The 25,308-nt window shown below is 37.1% G+C and overlaps 1 protein-coding gene across 3 annotated transcripts in view; it reads right to left on the bottom strand.

Annotated features, from left to right (window-relative positions):
* The window catches only part of CDK14 (cyclin dependent kinase 14), a 496,475-nt gene that overhangs the window by 262,413 nt on the left and 208,754 nt on the right, over positions 1–25,308 (bottom strand). For all 3 annotated transcript variants that reach the window (XM_081147672.1, XM_081147670.1, XM_081147671.1), the window contains one exon: positions 18,499–18,593. In XM_081147672.1, the coding sequence (XP_081003798.1) occupies positions 18,499–18,593 (95 nt within the window). The remainder of the gene's footprint in view (positions 1–18,498; positions 18,594–25,308) is intronic.

Here is a 25,308-nt window from a genome sequence, read left to right as displayed (position 1 = left end):
TGGAGAATTTTGGGCAAAAATCTGAATATTTACTTCAGAATAAATTAGTAGGCCTCACACATAATTATTGTAATCAACATAAGAAGCTAGTTATAAAAATTTCTATTAAGAACAACATAGCAGAAACTATACTTGACATGGAAGGTGACCACATCAGTGCTTGACCCTGGACATTATGATAAAAAAGCTTGTGGGATGCAACCTTAGTGCCTGTATTTATCAAACATGTGGATTTGAATGTAAAAAAAACAGAATTAAGTATCTAATAAAACCTTTTTAAAATTATCATTATTTGATTTTGTTTTATTAAGAATTTTAAATTTATCCAAGATTTAAAATAGTATCAAAGCATAGGATTTTGCCCAGCTGGGTGTGGCTCAGCAGTTGAGCATTGACCTAGGATCCAGGAGATAGGGGTTCGATTCCTGGTCAGGGCACGTGCCCAGGTTGCGGGCTCGATCCCCAGTCAGCGGAGTGGAGGCAGCTGGTCAATGACTCTCTCATCATTGATGTTTCTATCTCTCTCTCTCCCTCTCCTTTCCTCTCTCTGAGATCAATAAAGATACATTTATTTAAAAAAAAAAAAAAAAAGCATAGGATTTTTATATCAATACAAAAGGTGCATGGATTTAAAAATGTGGATAAACATTGATATATAACTACATTTATTTATCTGAAACAATGGTACATTAACTTCTATGAGTATAAAAGGTTAAGAAAACAGCATATGTTATATCTGAATATAGCACACATATAAATAACTACGCATACATACATTTAACATGCGTGTATGAGTCATAAAAGAAGACAGCAGATGGTAACATTGGCTTCCTCCGGGTGGTTGGATAGCACATATTCTGGGATATATTAGTCAGGATTAGGCAGGTTATGCTGAGATAATTGATAACTTTTGCTCACAATTTATTAGCCAAAGCAAGTCACATGCCCATGCCTATGTTTAATAGGGAAAGAAGAAAAATATAACCTTCCTGCAGGTACTGAGATCTAATATTAAAGAACAGTAATAGTTTTCTACAGTAAGCCAATCACACTCAATTTTTTCCACTGATAATATATAGTAAGAAAATTAGATAATTACATGTATGTGTTTGCATTAATTTTTCTTTTATTTCCCATCATCATTTATCCCTCCCTATACCCTCCTCCATCTCCACCCATGCCTTCTTTCCCACATAAATTTTAATAGAACATTTGGCAAGAATTTAGTAACTTCAAAAGGATGCTACAATTTTTCAAATTCAATTACTGCTTATTAAAGTTAAATTTTCTAGAAATTCTTGCTAAACCATGTTATTGTTTTCCACTCTGAACTCTAAAAATCTTTTTTATTTTCTGGTATGAGATCTGGGATACTTGGATACTTAAGTCAGAACCCCATATTCTAACAGTAACTTCCCTGAAAGATAACAAATCCTTGTTAAAGAGTTAGACAGTATTTTTAAATTAATCTCTATGACTCTGTGTCATAACTTGGGTTCTCCAGATGGAGTCTGGGGTACAATATGCTGATTATGTAAAAGGATACAATATGTTCCTTAGGTGAAAGGAAGGAGAAGAGAGCAGGGTTGAACAAAGGAAGGCAAACTGCAATGCGGGCCAATAAGCCGTGGCCACCCTAGCGCCAGAGTTGCCTTGCACTGGGCAGAAATGAGGAGGCCTTTGAACCCCTACCTCACAGTCTCCAGATACAGGATGTCTGAGGAAAGGTTTGAACTCATTCAAAATCAAGCTCTGCAGCTGAGACAGACCCTGGAATTGCTAACAACTGGAAGCATTCTGGTGACCATATTTCCTGTAGCTATATCGCAAGTCTTTCTTTAAAGGAGGGGATGGTCAGAATCTGTCACAATCTGTAAGGATGCTTTTTTAAAAATCTTGAAAAATGACTACATTTGTGACACGCACACAGAGAATATACTTGATGCATCAATTTTATGGAAATAACCATTGATTTGGCAAAGATTTACAGAATTCCCACTGTAATTGTACTATGAGAAACACCAAATGAGAAACCCAGCTTGTGCCCTCAGGGAGACTAGCTGCCCATTCATTTTATACAGATGTCAGGATGACAGACAAGAGTGATCATCTTGCCCTTTAACCCATTACAAGATACCACTCAATTTATGGTATTTTTACTCAGGTGAAATCTGGTAACATTAAAAATCCTTAGCCCTTTCTTTTCTTCTAATAGACACTTTGCTAGTAATCATCTCTCTGCTTCCCCTTCCCCCTGGTATTGACGACTTTCTGTCTTGTTAGAAGAGCTCTTTCCTTAATATATTTCCCTAGATTCTAGCTAAGATACTCAACATTTTGTCTTTCTTTGCTGTTTCTAACTTCCTTATTCAAGCAAAAAGGGTAGAGAAATGGAAGGAGGGAAAAAGAGAGCCAGTTCTATCTTCCAAATGTTCCTGACGATGACCGAAATGAAAGCTAATCACTGAGATCCAAGGCTTTAAAACGAAGATCACATATTCAAGAAAAAAGGGGGAAACCAGAAGATGGAAAATTCTTACTTAGCAAATAACTGCCATGACAAATTAGTTTTTCCGTTCCTAAATTATAAAATGGAAATGAGGCATGAGCATCTGTTGGGGATTTGTAACTGGACTTGTATCTGCCAGTGAGAAAGGAGCAAATACTCACTTGAAGTTGTATGCTAACGTAAAACACTAAAGTTTGTTTTCTAAAAAGAGTTTTCTAATCAAAAACACAATGAACCTGCAAAATGAGCAATTTATACATTCTTAATAATTAGGTTTTAAAATCAGAACTCTTCGGCATTGTTTATTTCCTTACACACACCCATAATTGTAAAAATGTTCTTGTTGGCCTTAAAATGCTATCGAATGTGTGAGTATGCCTTTATAAGTGTATCATCATCCCACAATTATAACAAATTATAACAGAAAAACAACTAAAAGACCATAACAAGCATAAATATTTTACATCAAGGCAGGACACTCTAATGAAAGCACCCTCACATTTTAGACACTGCTGGTGTGCCTAAAATTTTACCAATGGAACCATAATCTAATAGCAGTTAATTCAAACATCTTCAGTTCCAATAGCCTTGTCCCATTTGATAAATTCTGACAATTGATAAATATCAAAGATTTATGTGCTTCACAACCTCTAATGTGAAAAAAATATTTCATTCCATAGTGGCATACACAATGACAAGCTCAAGCATTTGCTCATATTTAAACTTATTAAGAATGGTTGAGCCCGGCCGGGCGTGGCTCAGCGGTTAAGCGTCGACCTAGGATCCAGGCGATCAGGGTTCGATTCCCGGTCAGGGCACATGCCCGGGTTGCGGGCTGCAGCCGATCAATGACTCTCTCGTCATTGGTGTTTCTGTCTCTCTCTCCCCCTCTCCTTTCCCCTTTCTGAAATCAATAAAGATATATTTTTAAAAAAACAAAAAACATTTAAAAAAAAAAAAAAAGAATGGTTGAGGTTCCACGTCAAGTATGGCAAACTGAACATATGCACCTACTTTCTACTCTCTTTAATCCCCACTCACCAAAATTTAGAACTTCCAAAACAGATAGCAAGTTTAGCATCACAAAACACACACAAAACACACAAATGGGTTATTAACTTGGCAGAGGGGAAAGCCTAGCTAGACAGGGCCCTATATGCACAATGGAACAACCAAAAAGGCCTGTGGGTTGGTGGCACCAGGATGTGAGAATGAATATAAGGTCTACCTGTGGAGGTTTAAAATATGAAAGCTTGTTTGAAAGGCTTTTCTGTAGCTATTTAATCCTTAGATCCCTTCCCGGTCTGCTTACATAGACAATTGCCTCTCCAACCCCAGAGAGTATAAAACAGAGAGTGTCTATACTAGAAAACGCAACTAGTCAGGAATAAGGATTACTATCCTAAAACAGGGGGGCAGTGTGGGATCCTATCCCCCATTCTACTTCCAAAGACTGGCAGCTAGGCTTCTGCCTCCAGGTGGGGGTTTAGGAGAACCTTCACTAAGGATCTCACACACTGCAGCAGATGGGCACCGATATCAAGGGTTTCCCAACAAAATGGCTTAGTCAGGGTCCATGGTGAAATTCATGGTGAACCAGCCATCCACACATGTGGAGTTACCAATCAGGCTGTAACTGTACCACTTTCAAGTATGATTAGACAGCCAAGAACCACAGCTATCAAAAACCAAAGGCTATAATATTAAAGTCAGAGACCAAAGCAAACTGAAAGGAAAAAAATTAACTTGGTTGAAACAAATAAAATATTGTTAGAACAGCTTCAAAGAGATTATTATTAATATTTCCAGTGAGGTAAGAAAACGTATTGCAACCTTGAAACAAGAAAAGGATATTATAAAATGGAATATTTTGAGTGCTGGCTGGTGTGCCTCAGTTGGTTGGAAGGTAATCCCATACACCAAAAGGTTGTGGGTTCAATTCCCAGTCAGGGTACATGCCTGGGTTTCGGGTTTGATCCCCAGTCAGGGTACATACCAGAGGCAACTGATTGATGTTTCTCTCTCACATCAATGTCTCTGTCTCTTTCTCTCCCTTTCTCTCTTTCTAAAATCAATAAAAACATGTACTCAAGGGAGGATTAAAAATAAAGTAATAATGAAATATTTTGAGAACAAAAGAGTATCTTGGAATTAATAATAAAACTTAAAAACTTCAATAAAATAGATAAAACACAAAGTTGAGAAAATGTCCCTTACCATTGAGCTAAAGCAAAAAATAATTAGAAAATAAGAGACAAAACACAAGAAAATTAGAAGAGTAATCCAGGAAGTTGAACTTTTACATAATAAAAGATCCAAAGAGAAAAGAAATAATGAAGGAAGGCAATCATAACAAAATAATTTAAGACAATTTTTGGAACAGAACATGCACATTAAAGATGTTCTACATCATTAGTCATGAGGGAAAATTCAAAACAAATGACAATGAGAAACCACTAAATACCCACTGTAATAAAAAAGACAGCCAATAACAAGTATTGGCAAGGGTGTGGAGAAACTGAAACCCCACAAACTGCTGGTTAGATTGTAAAATGGTGCATATAGTTTATTTTTGTTTATTTTTTTATCTTCACCCAAGGATTTTTTTTTCCATTGTTTTTCAGAGAGAGTGGAAGGGTGAGAGAAAGAGAGAGTGGAGTGGGGGTAGAGAGAGAAACATCAATGTGAAAGAGACACATCGATTGGTAGCCTCCTGCGATCGCACCAACCAGAGCCAGGGATCGAGCCTGCAAATGAGGAATGTGCCCTTGACTGGAATCGAACCCGAGACCCTTCAGTCCGAGGGCCAAGACTCTAACTACTGAGCCAAACCAGCTAGGGCCATACACTTTAGAAAGCAGACTGACAGTCCCTCAAAAACTTAAACACAGAGTTATATAATGACTCAGCACTTCTACTCCTGGGTGTATGTATACGCAAAAGAACTGAAAACAGGTACTCAAACAAATGCTTGTACACAAATGTTCACTGCAGCACTACTTGCAATAGCCAAAAGGTGAAAACAACCCAAATGTACATCAACTGATGAATGGTTAAACAAACATGGTATATACATACCATGGGAAAGAATAAAGTCTATGCTACAACATGGATAAACTTCAAAAACATTATGCTAAGTGAAAGAAGCCTATCAGAAAAGTCACATACTAATGATTCCATTTATATGAAATGTCCAGGCAAACCTAGAGACATAAAGTAGATTTAGTGGTTGCTAAGTGGTTGCTAAGGATTAGATAATTTGAAGTGACTGCTAACAGTATGGGGCTTCTGTTAAGGATAAAGAAATTTTCTAAAATTTTGGTAGTAGTGATGGTCCCAAAACTGTGAATATACTAAAACCCATTTAATTATATACTTTAAAAGAGTAAATTTTGCTTTGTGAATTATTTCTCAATAAAACGGTTATATTTTTTAAGAAGGATAGAAAGACATGGGTTTCCAGATTAAAAAGGTTCACCCAATGAAAATAAAGTTGCAAGTTGATCTATTTCTTGCTTCATCCTAAAATTTCAGAACAGTGGAATAGGAGTATTTTAGCAGAAACAGTAGAAACTAGACAACACTGGAGTGATGCCATTGAAATTCTAATGGAATTGTTTCTAACCAAGAGTTCTATAACTAGCCAAAATGTCAATCAAGCATGAGTAGAGAAGAAAGATATTTTCAGGAATGCAATTTCTCAAAAAAATAATCTGCACACTCTTTCCCTGAAACCTGTAGAAACTCAGTTCCCCCCAAAACAAAACATCTTGAGATGGAGAGATAAAAGAGCCCCAGCCCACGAAAGGGGGGGGGAGGACATCCCAGGAAGTCAGTGAAGGGAGATGAACCAGGCAGAGGCTTGGGGAGGCCTTGAATTACTAACAGAAATTAAAAAATGGGAAATTGTTAATAATTTCAGGGAAACCAAAAGTTGAACTGAAGGGGGAAAGTAATCACAATATACAACAGACCTCAGCTACAAACAAGAGTTATATCCACATAATAGTGCAAATACTGAATTTCTGATTTAATCAAAATTATAATATACTGATATAGAGAGGATGGGAGGTTCAAAGGATGACAGGATAGGATGGGTTCCCTAGTTTGAAAGTAGAAGAATGGAAAAACAGTCCATTAAATTCCCCATTTTTCACTGTAGGAAAATGCCGGCCAAATGAATGATGCCAAAAGATGAATGATGCCAAAAGGTGAATGACCAAGAACTGTCTAAATAAAAGAAAGTCTTACTAGATATCTAGAGGAAAATCCTAAAGAATTAGCTAAAAGAGTTGAAAGTTTAAAAACTGTTGTTCTTCATAACCACAGAACTAACTGAATCTATCTTCATGTGCTGCATAACCTACACAAAATCAGCAATAAAAATCAATGATTTAAACCTCAAGTGGGTTTAATATACCTTTACCAAAGCACAAAATGCATATTAAACTATAGCATGGTAACTAAGTATTCTTGAAATATAAGAAATAATAATTATTATATAAAAGAAAATCCTAAGTGGTCATTATAAGGATATTCATATATCAAATTACTGATTCTGAAAATTGGTGAAGTTGCAGACACCCCATTTTGCATGATATATAATAATGGAAATTTTCTCACTTAGAGATAAATTTGCTAATGATTTTTTTCTCCAATTACTTAGTGGCCTAGTCAAACATAATGTAAAGGTAATTGGAAGTATTGATCACTTTCATCAGGCGGTAACTTTAGTACCTTAGCTGGTCCATTTCTGTGATTTCTCCCCACTTATCATTATTGTCAGTCTTACTACATTTAATACCATCACTCTCCTATCTCCACCTGCCCCCTGAAACATGCACAGTTTTTATTTTATTTTTTATTTTTAAATATATCTTTACTGATTTCAGAGAGAGGAAGGGAAAGAGAGAGAGAGAGATAGAAACATCAATGATGAGAGAGTCGTAATGGATCGGCTGCCTCCTGCACGCCCCCGACTGGGATCAAGCCCGCAACCCGGGCATGTGCCCTGACTGGGAACTGAACCTCGATCTCCTGGATCCTAGGTCGATGCTCAGCCACTGAGCCACACAGGGCTGGGCACATGCACAGTTTTTAAAAGACTGTTTTCTTAACTTGAGAAATGTGGAGATAACTCCTATCAGAAAAACCCCCCAACTAATTCATATGTGAAATGCATTCTTTTCTTTCTAAAGGAATTCTCTTTTTATTACTATTCTTATGTTCCCTATGATTTCCCTCTATCGATAGCCTTTTTTTTATCTATTCTCTGCAAATAACACATATCACAGCTCCCCTATTAAATGCCTATAAGTTTAAATAATACAATTCTAAATTAAAGAAAAAAAATTTAAAAATTTTAAAGTCCATAAAGAAAGAGTGTATTCTCATAAAAAAAAAAAAAAAAAAAATCATCTATAGTGGAACATTGTCGTAACTGTGTTTTTGTGGGTGATCCGACATTTACTATAACTATAGCAACAGTTAGAGAGCTGACATGCTTCTATCACAAATGTGAATTCAAATATCGAACTATGATTAGAACTTCCTAATAAGGATGGCGACCATAAGAAATAAAACTAAAACAGAGAAGATAGCTATGATTAAAGAGGAAAAAAACTAAAATCTCATCCAACATGATAGTGAACACACACAGTTGAAAATGACTGAAAGAGACCATGATTCCTCATGCGATGAGGAGAAGCCATTAGGGAAAGGACAGAAAGAAGATAATTGACTTTATCCTACCAATTAGAGAAAATGAGAAGTGAAGAACAGAGCAGTGATTGAAAGCTAGCTCGTTTCCTTTTCATTTCTTTAGTTTCTCCTTACGGTTCAGACTTCTTCTATCTTACGCGGCCTGCACAGTCAATCATCCACAATGTTTACATCTGTTCACATTTGGTGCTCGGTTCTGAATGACAACCCATCCCTTCAAAATACAGAATCACAGTATTACACTGTATAACTACTTCTCCATATATAACACTACAACATCTTTGAAATTCTTCTAGAAAGAAAAGTCCATGAGTCAAATCCAGTTTTCCTATTGTTTTCATATTTGTGTTACAACACAAATATGTTGTAGTCCCATGACACGTGAAGATCTGTGACAGTAATTTATAACCTAAGTGGCACGCAGAGATCATCTAGTCTAAGTCTGCAGTCGTCCACAGGATTTCAACCTGTTTAAGTACAAGGGCAGCCCAGCCGGGCGTGGCTCAGCGGTTGAGCATGGACCTAGGATCCAGGCGATCAGGGTTCGGTTCCCGGTCAGGGCACATGCCCGGGCTGCGGGCTGCAGCCGATCAATGACTCTCTCATCATTGATGTTTCTATCTCTCTCTCTCCCTCTCCTTTCCTCTTTCTGAAATCAATAAAGATATATTTTTAAAAAATAAATAAATAAGTACAAGGGCAATATATTTGTACCTTTAGAGTTTAAGGATAATCCCTGGCACAGTGACAATAGCCCCTATATGCTGGAGGAAAAAAATGAATGAACAAATGAATTATTAAGTGAACGAACATAACTCATTTTTCTGCTTCTAAAACTTATTCCAAGTGGGATGAGTTTACATAACAGTTGCAAACACTTGGGCAGTCTTTTGCGATGTACACTGGGAGTTACCTGGATTCCCACTCGACACTGGAAATATCATGCACCCACTGCAAAAGGCGTGCATGGAGTACAGTAGACCCTTGAACAACACGGGGCTTAGGGGTGCCGATCCCCTGCACAGCTGAAATTCTGTGTACAACTTTGACTCTCCAAAAACTTAACTGCTAACAGCCTACTGTTGACAGAAAGCCTTACTGACAACTGTCGATTAATATGTGTTTTGTGTCATATGTGTTATATCTTGTATTCTTACAACAAAGTAAGCTAGAGAAAAGAAAATGTTATTTTAAAAAGCCTAAGGCAAATATATTTACAATACTATACGTTTTTACTGAAAAAATTGCATATAAGTGGACCCATGCAGTTCAAACCCACCTTGTTCAAGAGTCAACTGTATTTGACATCATTTCCTGAATTTCCTCATCTGCAAAATGAAGGGAACCTATACCTGCTTCATGGTTTCAGTCATGACTGCATGAAGTAGCATAGCTAAATTACATATTTCAGCCGCCTGCATAGAGTAGAGGTTAGGAACTCTCCCTCCAGTATTTCTGAATGCTTTTAGTAACATGGTGCTCACTGCTCTTCAAGGCACTGAATTTAATTTACAACACAAAACATCTGACCATTCTACCCAGGATTAAGCCCAAACTAGCCTCCCAAGAACCCTCACACTTGGTTTTCTTTTTCTGTCTGGAATAGATATGTTACCTTTTCTCTGCTCTCCAGTATGTCTTTAATTCTCTTGAATAAGTTTCTTGCACTTACTGGTTTCATGTTATACACTAGTGATTTTCAACCTTTTTCATCTCATGGCACACATACATTAATTACTAAAATTCCGCGGCACACCAAAAAACACTTTTTGCCAATCTAACCAAAAAAAAGTATAATTTTGATTCACTCACACTAAATGGCTATTGTTATGTTGGCTGTTGTCATTTATTTATTTGTCAATTTAAGGGGAAAGAGGTCAGTGTCAGATATTTTGTGTTGTAAATTAAATTCAGTGCCTTGAAGTGTCCCTGACTAAACAGTCAGGCAGTGCAGGTTTTAAAAATTCCTGCCGCACAGCGGTTGAAAGTCGCTGTTATATGCGGTTCACAGGCCTCTTGCTTCTGCATTGGCCCTCCTTGGTGCACACTCCTGTCTGCTGCAGTTCTTTGAGCCAAAGAAATTACAGTCTTTTTCAAATGAATTGTTTTTAAGTTAACTTTCCTCCACCCTGTTTTTCTGTATTAGGTTGAGCTGCTTTAAAAAACAAAACAAAACAAAAAAATACAAACAGACCATTTTACTTATCCCCAGAGCAATGCACCTTGTAGGTTGAGTTCATCATTTCGTCAGATTCTTTTTTGACCCCTGACTCCATCACTCCAAGTGTTAATTATGACTCCCAGCTATCACACATACACAAGTGGGTCAAGAACATCATCACCATGTCTTTATCTGAGTTATTAATAATAATATCAAATAGCATAAGGTCAAGGACAGTGCCCTACAGCATACCCTGATAGACTTTTCTCAATTCATTAATCAATAGAGTTTGGGGAAAACTGTTCAACCAGCAATAAACCGAAAGAATAATAATCTTGAACAAGTGCATTTAAATTCTATTCTATTTATAAGGATCTCATGAGAGTCCCTATCATAAGCTTTGCTGACATCAAGAAATACCACTGTTTCTTACTAGAAGGGAACAAAGATTATTAGACTTTATTGTCTAAAAATCTATTTCTGAATTTCACTAATGTTCTATAGTAAGCTTTTATGTTAATAGATTCAGAGGTTTGTTCCCTGCCACCCTTTAAAAATCAGCATTACTTTTGCTCACCTTCATTCTTGATGATATCTCAAAGATTATAAACAATGGTTCTACGACTATACCATCCACAATTCTTTTCACATTCTAGATGCAATTTACCTGGGGCTACATAATGAATTTATTCTTATGGATGTTTATGAGGTGTGTTGTTTTGGGGGGAGGGGGTTGGGAAGAGCAGACACCGGAGGGAAGTGTGTCCTGTATCTGAATGTATTCCTCATGCTGGGAAAATCCCCTGCTTTATGAGTTTGGGTGGGAGGCAACACCAACCTGCCTTTACAAAAACCAAAAGGTCAGACACTTTCTCAGGGGCCTGTGCAGTCAAAACATGGGCATGTGACTTAGTGTCAGCAAACCAAACACAGCCAACCCTCACTTAACATTAGGAGCTAAAGACCCAAAGAAGCATGGAGAATGCAGATGCCATTTTGACATCATCAACAGAGGTAATAACATCCCGTCACCCAGGGCAGCCAGGCCAGCGAAGTAAGAGGCACTGTCTGAGCTCACACTCCTGGCAGCAGCAGGAGCTCAGCGCGCAGTTACACCACATGATTTTGGCTCTCCAGCCTCGCACTGTTCCTGTGCATTTTTAAAGTCTTCCCAGCAGGTCTGTCAGCCACGTGCTATCCTCTCAATAAACTTTTCTGATTAATTCAGCCAAAGAGAATCTCTTTTGCTTGCAATAGAGAACTCTGATTGGTACATTTATTCAGAGTGGCCAGACACTAATTCCTGTGACTCAACGAGGTGGCTTTGTCTACGGCCTCCTGTAGCTGCTACGAAGTCACATTTGTTCTAAATCTTCTGCTTGAAAGAATATTTGTCTTGAAAGAAAAAATAAAGACTATACATAGAAACTAAAGATGGAATACAGATGAACAGAAAAATAAAGAAAAAAATCAAAACTATGAATTAAGTAGTTATGCTTTCATTGGTTGTTTGCTTTAAGTAGTAGAACTATTACAGTCTCACGCTCGTCCTGCTTCAAATGTCACTCATTCATTCACATGAAAAGTATTTTCTAACCACCGACTTTATGCCAGACACTCTACTGGGCCCTGGAGAGGCAGCCCCTGCTTCTGTGAGACCCAAGTCCATACAGCTCAGAGTCTCAGCTGAAACGGTTTCATCTGAGTTCACAAATAATCTATCTTGCTGGTGTTTCCTCTTCAGTTTCCTTCGTTGGTTGTTTCTCATCACTTTGACCCTTGATACTGAAGTGCCCCAGTGTTTAGTCCATGAAACTCTTCCATTTCTGTGTTCATCCACTTATATGGTGTTTTGGCTACTGGCTGCTACATAACAAACCAACCCAAAACTTGGTGGCTTAAAACAACAGCTATTACTATTATATTTCTCATGACCCTTGGGTTGCAAATTCAGAAAAGGCATAGCTGGGACAACTCATGTTGGCTCCATATGATACCTGTGAGCCTGGAATGCTTCCCCTCTACCCCTAGTCCTGATAGCTTGTTCAGTCACATGTCTCGCACTTAGCTAGGTTGGCTGGGGTCCTACGTCTAGGGCCTACCTTCACACTGTCTTCTGGGTTCTCCATGTAGTCTAGCGTCTCTCCCTCTCCACATGGTCTCTCCAGGAGGACTACTGGATTTCTAACGCAGCTGGTCAGGACGCTTAGTAGTGCAAAACAGAGGCTGTCAGGACCACAACTGGCAGGATGTCACTTTCACCATGTCGCATTATTGGTTAGAGTAAGTCACAAACCCTGGTAGATTAAGGGGCAGGGCCTACCTAAGAGTGTGAGTATCCAAAGGCATGGTTCATTTAGCGCCACCAATGTAACAATTACCATACTTGGTGATCTCATCCAGACTCCTTATTAAATAACATCTATAACCCAGACAACTTCTAAATCTCTATTTGCATCCCTCTGCTAAATTCCAGACTCATGTATCCAACCACTTTGTGACATCTCCACTTGCATATGTAACAGGCTCTCAAACTTAACCTACTTAAAACTTGCATGGAATTTTGCCCATGCTGCTCCTCCTGCGGTCTGCCCGCCTCTCCTCACAGCAGCTCCATGATCGTAGTGGCTCAAGCCAAACTCCTTGGCAACACCCTTGACTCCTCTTCATCTCTCAAATCCCGCATCTAATGTTATCACTCAACCTTGAAAATATATCCATAATCCAACCACTTCTCATCATCTCCACTGCTGACATCATCTCATGCTTAGCGAACAGCAATAGCCTCCTGACGGGTCTCCCTGTCTCAGAACTTGCCCACCTCCAGTCTATTCCGAAGAAAGCGGCTAGAGAGATCCAATGATAACATAAATTGGATCAGATCATTTCTCTGCTCAACTCCCTTCGGTGGCTTCCCATCTCATTTCTGAGCAAAATTCATTAAAACAAAACCTTACAAGGCCTGACACAATCCAGGCCCCACAGCATCTTGGGCTTTGTCTCATCCTCGGCTGCTCCATTCCAGCCGCAGGCGCCCTGCTGCTCCCCACGCAGCCACTCCATGGGAGGCTCTTGCCTAGATTAGATGTCTCCTCCTTCACCTCCTTCAGACTTTTACCTAAATACCTCTCACTTTTTCAGCGAGGCCTTCCCTCATCACCCCCACTTAGTTTGTATGTGCATGGACATGAGCACATGTATTTTTTCTCACAGAAAAGCAGGAAAATGCTGAATTGTACCAGGACAGTTTAATCTGGAAACCAGAATACTGATGGAGAGCTACAGTTTTTGAGAACAGATGTGCCATGAAATCATGCAAATGAAAGCATTCTTTATAGATTTAGAAATCAAGATGTATGAGGCAGAGAAGCCAAACAATTAGGTAGATTGTGTGACAGGGTGACAAGAGAGAATCTGCTGAGAGTTCCAGATCCTAACATCACAGATACCTCAGACCATCACATCAAACTACGCCGCTGGTTAACCCCAGCAGGCCGCAGGCTGAAATGCAACGACTTGGCCATAAGGCTTCCCTTTGTCATTAGCTTATCTGAGTGATTTTAGTAAATCTGTTTTGAATTCTCTCTAAGCATTATTTTCCTCATCAATAAAAACCTGGATAACAGTATTACATGCCTTCTATACTTCAAAGGGCTAAAAGGGACTCTAACAGAACAATATTTATGAGAAAGTGCTTTGTAGCATGTAAAGCAATATAAAAAGTAAATTATGTGATTTTTTTGGTAACACATAAATCACTTTATATGATTTCCAGTGACAGTTTTCTTTCATGTGGAATACAGATTTTTGTTTGACATAATGTTGCACATTAGTTTGGAATATTTCATGAGTTTACAGCACAGAAGAAGAAATAAAATGATTGCTCCAATGAATATCATGATTAGCTATAAGTTTGCTGCTTTTCTTCTTATACATAATTATTAAGTGTGTAATGAAAAGTCTTTTACACATACTTTGCTCTCATTTAATTTAAAATAGAACAGAAGAGTTACACCCTTTAGCTAATGGTAATGTATATTTACATAATCATGTTTACTATTAATATTCTTATTTCCACTTATGGAATCTGTTTTAAATTTTTCAGCATGGTGTAAAACAGGGTAATGTGGCACTTACTTGTCTCTGGCAGCAAATAAAAACTAAAAGGCTTAATTTTCTGTTTAAGTAGGAAAAAAAATGTGTTAGCACTTTCACTATTTTCTATATTTCTTCTCCAAGTCTCAAGCCCATGCAGAAAAGAGACAGCTATAACAATATTTAGATCATTATGAAACCAGATGCCTCTTCAAGCTAATCGAGCCCCACCTTGGCTGACCATGCTCCTTCCCATTTAGGAACTGGAGGAAGGCAGTATCCAAATAGCACACGTCACAGAGCCCATGTGTTACAAGACTGAGATGTGAGCAGTCCGGGAAGCACATTTCCCAGTGTGCCCCAACCTTCAGCTTGCAGGTCATTCTATTTACACACTTTGAAAATGGGTAAGAACCTACATTTCAGATGTTTTAGGAGCCCTTCACAGTACTTAAGGGATATTAACAATGTCCTATTATCCACTAAATCACTTTAGTAATGACCTTCAAAGTCATTTCCTCAAGTATTCTTTCACATCACCAACTTTTCAACACTTATTTCATTATTTTGGCCCTCAGAAGGCTTTTATGTAACCTAATATGTCATTGGTGAGAAGAACAGAAAGCAGCTAGGCTTAGAGTTCTCTTTTACAGCAAAGGAAACAAATATGTTACACAACGTGTCAACTATCCTAAATAAGAACCTTTCACTTTGGGGAACTCAAATTACACAGGTACCTCAAAAAACCCTTGAATACTTAATTCTAATCCAAAGAAAAAATCCAGTAATATCTAATGAATCTTAAATTATTTTACTTTCCCTTCAGGTCTAGGGTTTTATTGGGTATGATATATTGATTTTTCTTACACTGTTTAAGGTACTCATTCCCTTCCCTCAAAAAACAGGTACTATTAATTACGTGAAACTACAATATCAGCTTTTTAAAGAAAATAACTTTGATATGAAAAATTTTGAAATATGGCAATATCATTAAGTTTAGGAAATTGTAGATTAAAATGTTTGATACTAATTTTAGGGCTTGCTTTATAACATGGTTGTGTGTGTGTGTGTGTGTGTGTGTGTGTGTGAGTGCGTGAGTGTGTGTATGTTTGTGAGATTAAGTAGATGCCAGTGAAATACACAGAACAATACTGTAACTTAAAAGTTTGCTTCATGGAAAGTTAACCATTTCATAATTAAAATAAAATTTTAAATGGCTAGCCTATAAAGCTTACTTAAGTTATAAAGCAGTTTAACTGTATTTAAGATTTACAGCACTCCAGATCTTCATAAGTGCAGAAGGTTGTGCAAAGAGTGCTGTGGAAGGAAAGAAGAAAGTTTCCTTTCCCTCTCTACCAAAGGCTCAGCCTAAGGAAAGCTGTAAAAATAAACAGGAGGTATAATATTGCAATTAGCCTTCAGAGTAAGATGGGTCTGAGTCTATCCTACACGCTACAATACCTGGAGAAGCACTTAATCTCTTTAATCCCTAGGTTTTTCCTTTGTAAAGTGGTGCTATTCATAATTCCATAAGGCTGCTGAGAACACTGAAAGTAATAACTGTAAAGCACGGTGCTCGGCATAAAACTCAGTAAATTTTAGTTGCTGGTCTTTGGTACTGTGGTCATACTTGTCTTTAACGTTCTTTCACTTCCCCTTCTGATCTGTCACCCACTATCCCACGCTCACAGTGCTGTCTTATTTTCTACTCTGTGTCTCTCACCCAGATCTGTGCTAATTCCCAAGGCATTTCATGCTTTGAAATTACAATTGCCTTTCCATTGCTATAAAACATGTGAGAAAAGAGTAGAATTTATTTCTGCTAGATACTGAGAGCAATCAGATTAAACTAATCCATTAAAGTATGTAATAACCTTAATTTTCCTCAAGATATCAGCATATATACAGACAACAAGCAATGAAAGAGTAATGTCCAAAAATAAAAACTTTAGGAAATATTCAGGGAAGTTATTTTTGCACTGGGCAATTCAACCTTCCCTCTCTAACTGGAAAGACTCTTGTAAGATATTTCCACAGCCCAGAGCTGTTCTCTACCAGCTTCCCTCCCAACTCCGATTTCAGAGATTCACTGAAACATGGTACTTAAAATAAACAAAAACCACACAAATGAACTTCAGTTGTAGCAGCAAAAAGTGCTTCACCAGAGGGAGCAAAAGGATAGATAAATAAAAAAGACTGACCAAAAAAGGTCAGTCAGAAAGGAGAAAGGCCTGGAAACAATGGGAAAGTAAGAAAATAAGGGAGAGTGAACTGAAGAGGCAAGGATAGGGCAGCCAGGAACCATAAGGGATACAAGCTCGCCTCGTTCTCTAAGAGAACAGGTTCATCTAAGCCTCACCTCCCACAGAGAAGTTAGGGGTGAAATGCTGTCAGGAGAGTACTGCGCAGGTGCACGTCACCATGTGGTTGATTTAAGAGGACCTGGGATGTATCCACAAGAGCTGAAGCCACAGGAAATTTCACTCACACAAAAAGGAATGATTGTTTAAACCTTGGTCTTCATCAGTTAGCAAATATTGCAAGACAGAGAATTTCTTTTTTTTATATGACAACTTCCACAGGAAAAGCATCAAATGACATCTGATCTATTAGGCACATTTTTAGCCTCACAAATATATTTAATTTTCTTTTAAGATTTAGAGGACATATTTTAACATTATTTTTGTTAGTTTATCACTGTTACCAATTTTAGTGGGTCAAACTGCTTTTCTTCTTTTGAATTTAATTATCCAATTTGGGGAGAGGGAACAAGTATATTTTTGAAATATCTTTTCCACAAAACATTACAAAAGTCAGTCATACTAAGAAAAAAACTAGATTTAATTGAAATGCTGCAACCAGACATACTGGAAAATATGAAACAAAAATTCCAGTTCTAAACCAGCTGAATACATTATTGATGCCAACATCATCGATTAAACAAAGGAAATGATATTTGCATTAACGTGTGAATCTCCATCCATTCTTGGTAGCATGTAATATATTCAACTGCTCAGCTCTAGCTGTCCTTGTAGCCACATTACCATATTATTCAAATGTATCTATCATTTATATGTAAATAGACAAGATGAATGGCTTCGTCATAAGACAATAATTTTCATATGACAAATAGACACAGGCAGACATTAGCAAGATAAAAATGTTGCAAATATTCATTCTATTATATATATTTAAGGAAAATTGAAAACTATTTCAAATTTTTAAAAAAGCAGTGTGGTAATTACAAGTGGGATCTTAATACATTCACAATACCAACAGCTAGTCTTCTCAATAAAAGTCTCCACCAATGTCATTTGTATCTTATAAATTACATGTTCTCAGATCCATCTGTGAAAATTGAGATGCTAATTATCATGGTTACATTTCATGATTCCACAGTTAAATGCTGAAGTGGTGCTACACAAATACCATATGTTTTTCTAAGAGAAACGAAGAAAGATTAATTATGAGTTCAAGTCCAAGTCTTCTAGCAGTAATACTCTCAACACAATAAGATCATTACATTGTATTATGCATATTGGAAGTTTTAATTAATAGCTGAAATACCAAGTGAGGGGAAAAACTATGAAGTCTAAATTGTAGGTATCAGACTCTGCTCCACCAAAAAAAAAAAAAATCTAAATATGGATGCCTTTGAAAAAATAAGTTAAAAATCTCCTCCTGCATCAATAAAACCCACTTTTATTGTCTGTGAACTTCCTTTGCTGGAATGATCACCATCATGCTGTTTAATACTATTTGATAAACCTAAAAATTATAGTGTATTGTAGTAGCAAATAGGTTATAGATATATATACCTAATGAAAATTCAAATTAATATTTTTAAGGATTTTTCTTTAAGATGTATATCATTCAAAATTATGCAAAATTAAGTCTCATGTATTCAGGTAAAATACTCATTTCAGTATAGCAACCTAAAAATCAAACTCTATGATCATACTATAAGATTTTTACTCATGTCCATTAAAATCTGAATTCTTATTTTACTCACCACATATTCAAACACGAGTGTCAGCGTCTCCTTGGTGTGGATGATATCATGAAGCAACACTATGTTAGCATGCTTTAGTCCTTTCAACAGAGAGGCTGCAAATAAAGTGGACAGAGAGACAATTGATCATGGGTAACAATCAACTGATATCTTTCATTATCATTTTGGGACATTGTCAGATAAAATGTACCTATTTTCCGATTTTCCAAGCCAATGACAATTCAGAATCAAAGGCAGAGGAACTAGGTTTTTGTTTAGATGAAGCTCCACCATACCCCCTACCCCCAGTTATTTGTTATTAATCTCTAGTTAGATTCCATCACAGTCAGAGAGTATACTTGGTGTGATATCAACTCCTTTACATTTGTTAAGGTTTGTTTTATGAGGCAGGATCTGGTTTGTCTTGGTATATGTGCTAAATATATGTAATGTACACAGTTGGGCAAAAGTAGGTTTACGGTTGTGAGTATTCGAATCACAGAGCTTATTCTTGTATTATTATTTATTAATTATTGTATTATTTTCCAAACAAACAACTGTAAACCTATTTTTGCCCCACCCTGTATATTTTGCTGATGTTGGTTAGAGAGCTCTATAAATGACAATTAGATCTTGCCGGTTGACAGTTTCTATCAATGACTAAGAGAGGAGTGTTGACATCCCCAATTGTAATTTGGAATTTTTCAATTTCTCATTTAAATTCTACCAGTTTTTGCCCGGCCGGGCGTGGCTCAGCGGTTGAGCGTTGACCTAGGATCCAGGGTTCGATTCCCGGTCAGGGCACAGGCCAGGGTTGCAGGCTCGATCAATGACTCTCTCATCATTGATGTTTCTATCTCTCGCTCTCTCCCTCTCCTTTCCTCTCTCTGAAATCAATAAAGGTATATTTAAAAAATAAAAAAAATAAAAAATCAATTCTACCAGTTTTTGCTTTGTGTATTTTGAAGCTTTGTTGTTTACTATACATACATACATACATCAAGTACTGCTATGTTTTCTTTGTGAATTGGTCCCTTTATCAAAATATAATGTCTTTGTCCCTGGTAACTTTCTTTACTCTGAAGTCTGTCTGATGTTAATATAGCTACTCCAGCTTGCGTTTGATTAGTGTTTACATTGTGTATGTTTTTACATCTTTTTGCTTTAGGTCTACCAATATTGTTACATTTGAAGTGAATTTCTTATAGACAGCATATTGTTCGGTTATGTGTTTTTTTAATCCATTCTGCCAATATCTAACTTTTAACTGATAGTTAAACCATTTAAATTGAATGTAAATGTTAATAAATTGGGTCACCTGTCATTTGGATTTATTTTTTCTTGGACACCATGTGATTTAGTCATTTCTGATTTGATTTTGTCTTTTCTTCTGTATTTCCCAGGACTTCTATTAACTCTAATGTCATTTCATTTTGACTTTTGTTCATTTCTCTTGTAAGAATTTGTATTTCCAGTTTAAGGTGGGTTTTGTTTCACGTACACAAGTGCCTAAATTAAAACAACTTAGATTATAGTGTTGTGTACAATTTAATTTCATGATGATTTTCTAAAAAGCATTTTTATCAGCAGAAACACTGATTTACATTTTCTGATGCTTTACAGCAGTTGCAGCGATGTGGGCCACTTTGTTTGATTACTATTCACTCAATGGCCTGGGCTCTTAGCTTGAGGACCCTTTCAATCAGTTTCTCCCTCTTCTATGCAGCTTTTATGGATGGTGCTAGTGGGATCAAAGGGGATGGTTTAGTGTGTCTTCTTTCTTGTTTGTATAGGGCCCTTAATTTCTCCCTTTTCTTTCCCTCTCTACTTTCACTGTCATGTCTTTATGAGGGTAGCATCCTTTCTCTATGTAACTGAGTCTCTCCCAGAAGCAATGTTTTTCAACGGCTGCCAGCTTTGGTCCCTCTCACTTTTGATCTCCATTCCTGTAGACAGTTCTGTGAACTATATGAAGTCCCAGCTTTCTCTTTCTGGAGTGATTTTCTCCACGCTTTGTCTAAGTCTTCCATGTCTCTCTACTTTTTTTACAGTCTCTGAAACCTTTTTGTAAGCCACCCCTGCACCACTCTCTGTAACCACAGGCTTATTGCTGTTTCCTAATACTCTTGAATTTGTGGATTATGTGTGTTTTATTTGCTCTCTCTGTTGGATTTAGGACATTTGGAGGAGTGTGAGTAAAAATATTCAAAATCAAGCAGCAACCATTCATTGTCCTCCAAATCCCATCCCTTAGATCAAGGCCCAATAAACAATAGCAAATCAATAAATTTACTGAATGCCATTCATTTAAGGTCCCCAGTGGGAAATACATATCTAGGGACCTCCTGACCATGTTGGGCAGGGCTTAGTCTATTCCTTGAATGAGAAAAGGGTCTGCTGTAATCTGGCACGTCTTCCTCAACTTTGACCTATCTTCCTTTGACTATGAGACCAGTACTAGCTCCAGATCTCAGTCTGATGACAGATGACAATTATTTTCAACACAAGGCCCCTTAATATCTATGCCTCAAAAATCCAGAGAAAACCAACTAACAATATTGGCAATTTCAAGATCTGAGCAAAGAACAGCTGGTTCTGCCTCTTAAATTCCATTCTTTCCCCTACAAGCTTCCTTTCCTGTGATTAAAAACAGGAATGAGACAACTCCTCCCCCTTAATCACTCATTGTGACACTGCTAATCTGAAAAAAATTGTATTGTTTAAGATTTCAGCTTTTATAAATAACACCACAAAGGGCATAATTGAGCTTTGAAAAATATTTCTTTAGGAATATCTCCCTATTATTATTACAAAAAATGAAGTTTCAGGGTAAAAAGACATGAGCATATTGTAAAACATCACTTATAATTAAATAATAAGTAGATGTGGTCTTATATCTTCTCTGTATAAGAATAAAAGAACCACGAAAGATGAGGAAATATGTAAAAAATACTGAACCATGCAAGTAGCCCATCTTATCAAATAATCAAATCCAAAGCTTACTAAATTAATTTATGAGCATTTTATATATTAAAAGCACAAGTATAATTTAGGAATAAATTCTTCTTCATCCCTTAGTAAGACCAGAAATAAACAGAATTATCTCCTTTACATCAATCACCATTCACGCACAATACTCAAAAATAGAAGCTTCCTCTATCATCATTATTTATTTTACTAATACTGTGTCTTCAATTTTGATTTCTGGCACACAACCTGGAGAGAGAAAAAATGTTCTGCATGTGTTCCGTCATTTATTCAAGTATTTATTCCTAACCTAGACACTGTCATTGGCAGCTCTGGACAAACCTTGAACCCTCGATACTAATAGTGCAAAACCACATCTTTTAAAAGAAATTTATAACACCAAGCACGAACCCTAATGTAAACAATGAACTTTGGACAATAATGATGTGCCAATGCAGGTTCATCAATTGTAACAAACATACCACTCTGGTGAGAGATGCTGACAGTAGGAAAGGCTTGGGTGGGTGGAGTGGGTTGGGCAAGGAGTATATGAGAACTCTCTGTACTTTCCACTCAATTTTGGTGTGAACCTAAAACTGCTTCAAAAATATATTTTTTAAAAATAAAAAGACATACCCATGTTTTAACATACTAAGAGAAAAAGAAAATCTAAATTATTTAATATTTTACTCAAATAAAATGATATTTTAAATATATAATCACCATACAAAAGAGGCTGTACTGGGCTGGGCAGTCCCCAGAGAAGACAGAGAGGTAAAGCATGTAGACTGTTAAGTTTTGGTATGACCTCAAGGCATGTGAGCTCCTGTTCTTAGTTATTGTTATTGCTATAAATTTCCGTTGTCTTCCCCAGGCAAATATGTTTCAGGGCAATACATGATATCCTTAATCCCAAGATAAATTTTAACAAACACATAACTGGTCCAAAGAAGGCTATTCGGACTGAAAATTACTTGGTGTGGCTGGTTCAACACTAGAAGACAAGAAATGTGTTCCTTGTGAAGCCAAATCAGAAGCATTGTTGTGTGTGTGTGTGTGTGTGTGTGTGTGTGTGTGTGTGTGTGTGTGTGTGTGTGTGTATGTGTGTGTATTTTTCAAGGCCAAGAAGTCTACGTTATCATGGGAAGGTCTTCTCTTTCGCCTAATGTATATCTGCCATGGGAAGTTAGTTTTACACACTAAAAACCTTAGAGTTAAAACATCTACAAATTAGTTTTATCTCAGCTTTGTAAGTTAGCATGCATGAGAAAATAATTAAAAAATAACAATTAAATCACAGCACTTGAACTTGGAAGAAAAGTCTACTATATAGGCTTATGATACTTTAGTATTGTTAATTTTAATAATTTATAAACTTCCTTCTTTTACTAATTCAACTGGCCTATCAGCCTTAAATAATTAAAGCTTTATTAAATAGCTAGCTTTCAGATATTAATCTGGAGACCAAACTTCACATTTGCTCACTTTTAAAATAGACATTTAAAATGTTAAATGGCATTTTACAAAGGACTCTTGCCCCTGCACTAATCTTCAGAGGCAAGCTCATCCTCAGAGAGCGATATTTCAGACCACAATAGTATATTTGATAATGATTACCAGGCACACATAGTACTTCACACATAGTCTGTACAGGAACATAAATAAAGTGAAATGAATTAAGAACCAATGAATCGCATGTTGTATAAAAGAACCTGGCTTTGTGAAGCAAGTTTTGGAAATGCATTACACAATATCATTTGTAATCTTGTCCAATTTCATTTTTCAAGTTATCCCTCAGCTTGTCAAATTAACTGATGATCCATCTTTATCAGCAACAACTTCAAAAAGGAACTGAAGCTTATATTTCAATGAGAATCCCATCCCTGGAGGATCCTTTGCTTTGGATTTTTAAAAATTATTTATATTGATTTATTTATTTACTCCCCTCCCCCTTTCTTCTCTCACCACTTGCACATAAATTCTTTCTCATTTCTCAAAGTAATGTCTTCATACCCATCATTTCCTATTGTGTTTCTACTATAGTTTCAGTAGAATCAAATGCCTGCCTTGGGAAAAAATATTTTCTCCTGACAGTGAATAATATAGAAAAAAGTCATGCCATTTTTTACATGATAGTTTTGACCATTTTTACAAGAAAACTCAAAGCTTCCACATTTAATTCTAGTAAGTTTCAATTATTACAGGTTTTAGATTTCTAAATACATTTATATACACTTTAAAAACACACTATCAGTTAAATTAGTACTGACATCTGTACTTGAAAGCAAGCCCTCTTCCTTTTGAGATTAACATAATGAGTTCACATTTGGAAACGAATAGAGCCACTATTTTCAAAGCTGATGGCAGAAAAATGGCAGAGAAGGGCGGAAAACCGTCTGGGATATCCACCAACATGGGGGGGTGAAGGGGGTGGCAGACCTGACTAACGTGGAGGCTGCCAAGGCAGCAGCCACTGTCCCCAGTAAGGTGCCAGGTACTGTAATCCATGCTGTCTCCAGGCTTGCCAAGTCAGCCCAGTGATTAACACCTACCAGTCCCAGCACCAGTATGTCTCCCTGTTCAAGACAAACACTGTCAAAATAATTTTCCATGTAATCCCACTAATACCATAAATATACCACATGTTATTTTCTTATCGTGTATATACAAAACAAATCCTGTAACACTAGCATTCATAATTTCAGCACTCCTGGCTTCCTCACAGGTTCTGAGAAAACATATGGCAACGTTTGAAATTCATTTCACCAGTGAGGTTTGAAAAGTTGTAATTGCACATGATGTAAAAGACTTGTAATTAGGGTTGAGGGTGAAAATTCTAACAATAGTTTTGGGGTTGTGATGTTGAAACAACACAAAAACAGAAAAACACTGTTGCTCCTAAAGATAACTGTGCCTCTGACAAAGTCCCAGCAGGATATAAGGACACAGGGAGTCCTTCCTTAGTTTGGTAGCAGGATTCAGATACCCAACCATCAATCATATTGAAACCTACCCCTCCCACTCAGAGAATAAACATCTCCAGTTTCCACTTCAGTTTGGAAGAGATAAATTCCACCTAAACTCCAACCTCATCATGATAACAATACATTTTTAGTTAACAGAAAAATTCAACAGTATTTCATTTTATCAGGTTCGCACTGCCATGGCTATTTTTCAAAGCAATGTTAATAAAGAAAAGACGAACAAAATCTTTCTTTAATATTTCAGATAGTCTTCTTGTCCATTGTTTGACATCCTACTAGGAAAGGGGAGATCACAAATAAACACAATCCATCCTTGTTCACTCCCGCTTTAGCCTCTGGAAAGAAATAGTGCATCCACATTTTCTTCTGTTCAGTGAGGTAGACCAGAGGCACTGCTACCTGACTTCTCTAGGAGACAAAAGTTACTACCCAAGGAGCCAACCATGTCTCAGGCATGTTACAACCACAATAGACATGGATTTTTTTCTTCAAGCCCATAGCTAGATAGCTCTAAGGGTGTGAAGTTCACTTTACACTAGAAATAATAAAACTAGATATATAGACAGGGCTTAATCTATTCCTTGAATGAGAAAAGGGCCTGCTGTCACCTTGGCAGGTCTTCTTCAAGTGTGATCTATCTTCCCCCTCTACTATGAGACCCATACTAGCCCCAGGTCTCAGTCTGATGACAGATGACACTCATTTTCAACACAAGGCCCTCTGATATCAACACCTCCAAAAACCCAGAGAAGACCAGCTAACAATACTGGCAAGGAGCAGCTGGTTCTGCCTCTTAAATTCCATTCTTTCCCCATACAAGCTTCCTTTCCTGTGATTAAAAACAAGAATGAGACGACCTCAACCCCACCCCATAATCAGA

The sequence above is a fragment of the Miniopterus schreibersii genome (assembly GCF_964146895.1).
Source record: "Miniopterus schreibersii genome assembly, chromosome: 9".
In the NCBI taxonomy this organism is placed as follows: Eukaryota; Metazoa; Chordata; class Mammalia; order Chiroptera; family Miniopteridae; genus Miniopterus; species Miniopterus schreibersii.
The sequence above is the reverse complement of the archived record's forward strand: the minus strand, read 5'-3'. Positions and strand labels throughout refer to the sequence as shown.